Here is a 6,259-nt window from a genome sequence, read left to right as displayed (position 1 = left end):
TTACGGTAGGTCAATTTATTTATTTATTTATTTTTTGAGACAGGGTCTCACTATGTAGTTGAGATTAACCTGGAACTCACTATATAGCCCAGGCTGGTCTCAACTCACAAGGATCCTCCTGCCTCAGCCTCCCCAGTGCTGGGATTATAGGCGTGTGCCACCAAGCCCACCCGGCTAGGTCAAATTCTTTTGGTCTTTACTTGATAAACTCTGTTAAGGTAAAGTACTATGTTAAATATACATGCATGGGCTGGGGATTTAGCTCAGCGCTGTTCCTGCCTTACAAGCACAGGTAACCAAACAAAAACTATATACAAAACTTCAGAATTAGATAATTCAAGATAGTGACTTATGAATATTTCTAACTCATAAGCAGTGAATCCTCAAAGCATATAAACCATCAATGAAAAACACATGATACAGTGTAAAACAGCTGGTGATTAAGTGCATACCTTATCTTATTTTCTTTTTAGAGCCTTCTAGTAGGAAGGACAGGCATTAAAACACTTTTAATTTCTTTTTACAGAGATCAGGAAAGTGAGGCCCACAGAAAAGAAGTGACTTCCTCAGTCAATCAAGATAATAACACTTCATGGTATATGTCACAGCAGGTGTTTGCCCAAGGTTCTTTTGTTGCCCAGTCAGGTACTTTCTTCACAATGCTGTGCTTTTTCCAATTATCATTTCCTTTCTTTTTTAAAGAAATCATTCAGTATATTAACTAGGTCAGGACCAAAAAATACATTTTAAGAAGATTGGTTGAAATATAACCTCTAATTTTAATTTAATGCCCAATTATGTAACAGAGCTCACTTTCCCAGAACATCAATTTCTTTGGTCTTATCTTAAAACTATGATTATTTCTGAACAATTTTAAATAAAAAATGGCAGAAATTATAAATATATAAAGAATATATGTGACATACATAAATACATTTGTATAACTATAAAATATAAGTAGAAATGCCATGAAAGAAACAGTTAAATTGTAAGACAATGTATAAGTTTAGAATTTTGTTTAAAGTAGCATTATATAATTAAAATAACCACATTGAAATATTTCATAATTTTTATTCCTTGCTTTATAATATTGAGTAATATTTAATGATATAAAGCAATCACAATATATTCTTTAATGGAACAAGTTATAAAACATGGTTTCACTTTTGTGAGTAGAATAGATATTAGCACAGAGAAAAGGTTTGAAAAGATAACACATTAAGTAGTCAAAAATGAGGTGCCCACTGCCTGCCTGCCTCCCCTTTTCCCCCCTCCCTCCCTTCCCTTCCTTCCTTCTTATTTAACCCAGGGCCTTATGCTGAGTTACACTCCCAGCATGGGTTATTTCTGACCAGTGAGTAAAAGAAAGTATATTGAATAGGCTAATAGCTCATATCTACTACTTGAAAACTTAATCTCCTTTAAAAACAAAATGTTGAAGTGACTACAATTTTCGGAAGTAACTGGGCATAGCACTGCAATGAAAATGCTACCCTGAGTTGTAGTCAGTCACTGTGTCTGCTGTGATTGATAATTTTTATAATGGAAAACTTTAAAGACAGTGAATTTGTGGAAGAGACTTTGGCTTGTTAACCTTTGCATCATCAACATTAAGCATAATGCCTGGCGTATGATACTTAGGAAATACTTCCTAAGGAGAAAACATGAAAAGCAAAGCTGTAGAAATGCAGTCTTGAGAGCAATTACAGTACTCTGGGAGGGAAAGAGCTGTATTACTAATGAATTCTGTTGTAGTTTTCTCAATAAACTCTTCTTTCATTCTAAGAGTAATATTTAAAAGACATTATCCAGTGACTATTCCTTCTTCTGACTCACTATAATGTACCTTTTTTTGGTGGGGAATGAGATAGAGAGAGAAAGACAGCTAAGAGGTAAAAGACAGTTCCAGCTAAAGGAAGGATATATGTAGGTTCAGAAATGAGATGACAAATGCCTGGAGATTACAGGTGGGTCACAATAACAAAAGTTTGGGAGATAGGAGTAGAGAGACTATTAAAGTATAAGAAATTAAATGAAAGGTTAACAGAGGGCAGATAATCCTTTTATAGCATGCTATGAAATTGTACGTTAAATTGGGGTAATGGGAAGCCATTGGAGGGTGTTTAGCTGAAAGGTGATAAATTCAGATTCATATCTTGGGAAATACACTCCAATTGTGATTTAGTTAACATTTCAAGAGGGGAAAAAAAGATCCATTTATCAAGTTGTATTTCTATTGTATTTCAGTCCTATTATAATAGTAAAATGAACAATAATAACACCTAAAATCTGGAGAGTAATTGCTATGGGATCCTATTTCTCTGATCAGACTGTGGCTCTTCAGGACAAGAACCCCGTTATACTCATTGTTGTACTCTAGTACATAGTACAGTGCTTTGCAAGTACTGTAGGAAATATTCATTTAATACTTGGTAACGTGATTGAAATGTTATTAAAATCTTTTTTGTTCCTAGGAGAAACATGAGCCAGAAGCTGCTGAAGCTGGACAACTTGCTACGGCTTCACATGATTTCTAGGCAACTACACAGCCTATATCAGAGAAAAATGTTAGCACAGTGGAGGCATGGGTTTTTGTTTCCTTCCCCGGTGTGGGCAGCTCAGCTGTATGCCTGGCCCTGGCAGACAGATGTGTTCCTTGGGGCTGCTTTATCTCAGTATAGGCGTCTAGTAACAAAGAAGGTAATTATGAATTTCTGTTACTTAGTGTATTATTTGGTTTGATATGAAAGTGTATAGAACCATAAGTAGAAATCCATTCTGGGTATTTTGTGTTTTATGGAATCTTTATTACTTAATGTTATATTCCAAGCAGTGATCTTTGTGAGGAATGGAAGTTCTGGTCATTTAGTAATAATACTGGTAAATTTGATTGCTCGGAAATAAATGTAAAACAGTGAATTAAGGATATAGGATTTTTTTTTTTTTGGTACTGGGGATCAAACTTGGGTCCTTGTGCTTGTGAGTCAGGCTCCGGAAACACTGAGCTAAATCCCCAGCCCAGGATATAGGAATTTTAATTTTAGTTGAAGGTTTAACTACTTATGAGAGTGTTGGTAGAAATAATAGCCATAACTGTAATAGATGCTCCAGAATAAATTATCCTTTAAAGTTTTTTTTTTTCTTTTTTTTTCCTTTAAAGTTTTATTTTTGTGTGTGTGTGCTTGCAAGGTAGGAATGGTGCCACTGAGCAAAATCGTCAGCTCTTGTCTCTTAAAGTTTTCTCTTCTTATTTATATGTTTGTCTTTTTAATAGGAAAAAAGACCATTGAAATCTCAGTTATCTTCATCAAAATCTAAAAAAGAAGTACAGGTATGGCTTGGAATGAGAGTTGAGGAATTGGCCAGAGCAATGGAAAAAGACATAGGTGAGCAGAGAAGTTACCCCCCGAAAAAATCATGGACAACCTAGAATTTTATTTGCAATGAGGTTAAGGCTTCGAGGGATGAAAACTACACCAGCACCTTAAGAAGATGTTAAGTTACTCATTTTACTTTAGGTCGTAACAAATCCTAATAGCTTCTTGGCTCTTTGGCAAATGAGGTGTTCTAAGATTTTGCTTTTAATAAAAGTAGAAAATATTTTCTTGTCTGAATTAAGCTTTATTTTCTTCAGAGATTTTTGTGGGCTGTTATAATAAATCTGAAGAATGTTTCTGAGCTAAGGGACATACACTGTTTTACTTTCCCTTTCTTTTCTATAATGTGTGGAACTCACGTTTGTTGAGCTGTTAATGTACTTGCACCTGTATGTAATTTTATAATTCTCAGAGTGCCCTAGAAATAGATATCCCTATATATAGGTCAGGAAAGTAAAGCATAGAGACATTAAATAATTGCCTACAATTTCACAGCAAATGTATAGTAATATGAGGATTTGGACCCAGAGAGTATGGCTGTAAAGCAGGCTCTCTTGTTCACTGACCAAATTGTCTCTCAAATTACGAATGTATTTTGTAAATTACAGCAAAGTCCAAATTTAATGTTTTCTGACTGAAAATGTTACCACTTTTTATGCATGTGTATTCTTACATACAACAGTAAATTAGCACACTGTCTTGCATTTTCATAATTTTGCATTTGGATTATGTAATCATTTTATAACTGGAAGACATTAAATATAAGTGGACATGGCTATATCATTCAGAATTTTTCCAACAAAAACTGCATTGATACAATTTTATAAATAACATGGATAAGAGACATGATTCTTAAAGCTTTATTACTGGCTATTTTTAAACAGATGCAGAAAAAATGAAATAATAAGTTTATATGTATGCCTAAGTCAGTTATAATTGTTAATAATTTTATGCATAAACATTTCAGTACTTTTCTTTTTAAAATAATCCCCCCGCCAAGAACTCAGCAATAATTCCAGGAGCCAGGCATGGTGGTGTCCACCTGTATCTCAGCATTGGGAGGCTAAGGCAAGAGAATCACTGCAAATTTGAGGCCAGCCTGGGCTGCATAGTGAATTCAAGGCCAGCTTGAACTCTGCATAGCAAGATCCTGTCTCAAAATAATAATTTTTTATATCATCAAATAGAATAATTAAATACAAACAATGCAAATGAAATGGTGTTCTAAATCTTATACTATTTGCTGTGATTTAAATACTATGCTTTTAAAGCTTGTTTAAGATTCACATCTAATTTTTATGAGATAATTACTTGTAACTACTATGTGTATTATCAAGATTAGTATGTGGTTTTTCTTTTTCCCTGGGTCAGTTAAAGCAGCTTGATGAAATTAATATTTTGAACTGAAGTACTTTAAGGCTTCCAAGTAACTGAGGTTACAGTCATGTGCCCCACACCCACCAAGAAGTTGGCTTCAATGGGACTGGAAGGATATTTTTTATATTTTGTGGTCCTTTGGATCAAACCAAGGACCTTCCACATGCTAATCAAGCAGCCTACCACTAAGCCACACTCTTAGCAACTTGGGTACTTTTCTGCATGTAAATATTAGTTTCAGATGAAGGTACTATGTATTGATAATTATATACATTTAATGTAAAAGGAAAAAATTATCCCTCTATATCAGCTACTTTGATAATTCAGGATAACTTGTTGGAAAACTATAGTAACAATTATTTGGGATTTTTAGCATTATTAAAAACAGCATTTATTTATAGTTTTTATTTATTTATTTATTTTTTCATTTGGTACCAGGGATTGAACTCAGGGACCACTGAGCTAAATCCCTGGCCATTTAATTTTTATGTTTTGAAAGAGTTTTGCAGTTCTCTGAGCATATCCCTATAGAAAATTGACTTGTAGCATTCTTAAAATGTGTTTTCTGGGGAAAAATTTAGAGAAATAAAGAGGAGGTAGTTTCTTATACTACTGTTGAATAGGACATGTGGCGTTTTGGGGCTGGCTGGTATCACTTTACAAGCCTAAACTGATATAAGCTAAACTCTTAATGAATTATGTTAGCAGGCTATTAAATACAATCATTTAAAAAAATTAAATTGTAAAGTAGTAGAAACCCATCAAAACTCTATTTGCTGATTATTTTACTGCATCTCACTTTTCCTGTTTTAATTACCTTCAGGTTATTCTTGTCTTAGTTGTATGATAGAAATACTATATAACAATGTGCTACAGTGCATTTCTTTCCATCTCTGAAGTCATTGACTTCATGTTGGCACCTTGAAATCAGCCATGGTTGGAATATTTCCACTGTAGAAACTGAGAAATACTATAAATCAGGAGAAAACATTTTTGAGAGCCTTGTTATTAAAAGCTTATCAGTGAATCACATGTTCCTTTAGTGTAAGATTCTGCTTGAGGATGCCTTTCATTTGTATCTTCTCTTTAAATTTATATTTGTAGGGTGACTAAAAGTCTGGAAACATAAAACTACTTATTTCATCATCATCACAGATATATTTATTTATTATCCATGGGAAAATATGACAGATTAAAAGAAAGCACATGAAATAAAATGAAAAAGAATAAGTAAAATTTTTCCTATGTTTCTAAATTATGGGTACATGTATTCAGAGATATAGTCTGTGTATGTACCTACAGGCAATCCTCAGCCAGGCATGGTGGTACATGTCTGTTATCCCAGCACTGTGGGAGGCTGAGGCAGGAGAATCACAAGTTTGAACTCAGACTAGGCAATTTAGCAAGACCCTGTCTCAAAATAAAAATTTAAGGGCTGGGGATTTAGCTCAGTGGTTCGGTGGCCTGCCTTGCAAGCACAAGGACATGAGTTCAATCCCCGGTAC

The 6,259-nt window shown here is 34.1% G+C and overlaps 1 protein-coding gene across 10 annotated transcripts in view; it reads left to right on the top strand.

Annotated features, from left to right (window-relative positions):
- The window catches only part of Mtif2 (mitochondrial translational initiation factor 2), a 27,942-nt gene that overhangs the window by 1,649 nt on the left and 20,034 nt on the right, over positions 1–6,259 (top strand). For 6 of the 10 annotated variants that reach the window (XM_010615851.3, XM_010615848.3, XM_010615847.3 and 3 more), the window contains 3 exons: positions 527–645; positions 2,475–2,700; positions 3,275–3,386. In XM_010615851.3, coding sequence (XP_010614153.1) covers positions 593–645; positions 2,475–2,700; positions 3,275–3,386 — 391 coding nt within the window. In that variant the 5' untranslated portion in view covers positions 527–592. The remainder of the gene's footprint in view (positions 1–526; positions 646–2,474; positions 2,701–3,274; positions 3,387–6,259) is intronic. The other 4 variants (XM_010615849.3, XM_010615853.3, XM_033764050.1 and 1 more) reach the window with 2 other exon arrangements.

Source organism: Fukomys damarensis, unplaced genomic scaffold (assembly GCF_012274545.1).
Source record: "Fukomys damarensis isolate Sample0158 unplaced genomic scaffold, DMR_v1.0_HiC HiC_scaffold_2, whole genome shotgun sequence".
In the NCBI taxonomy this organism is placed as follows: Eukaryota; Metazoa; Chordata; class Mammalia; order Rodentia; family Bathyergidae; genus Fukomys; species Fukomys damarensis.
This window is presented reverse-complemented; position numbering and strand designations above follow the sequence as displayed.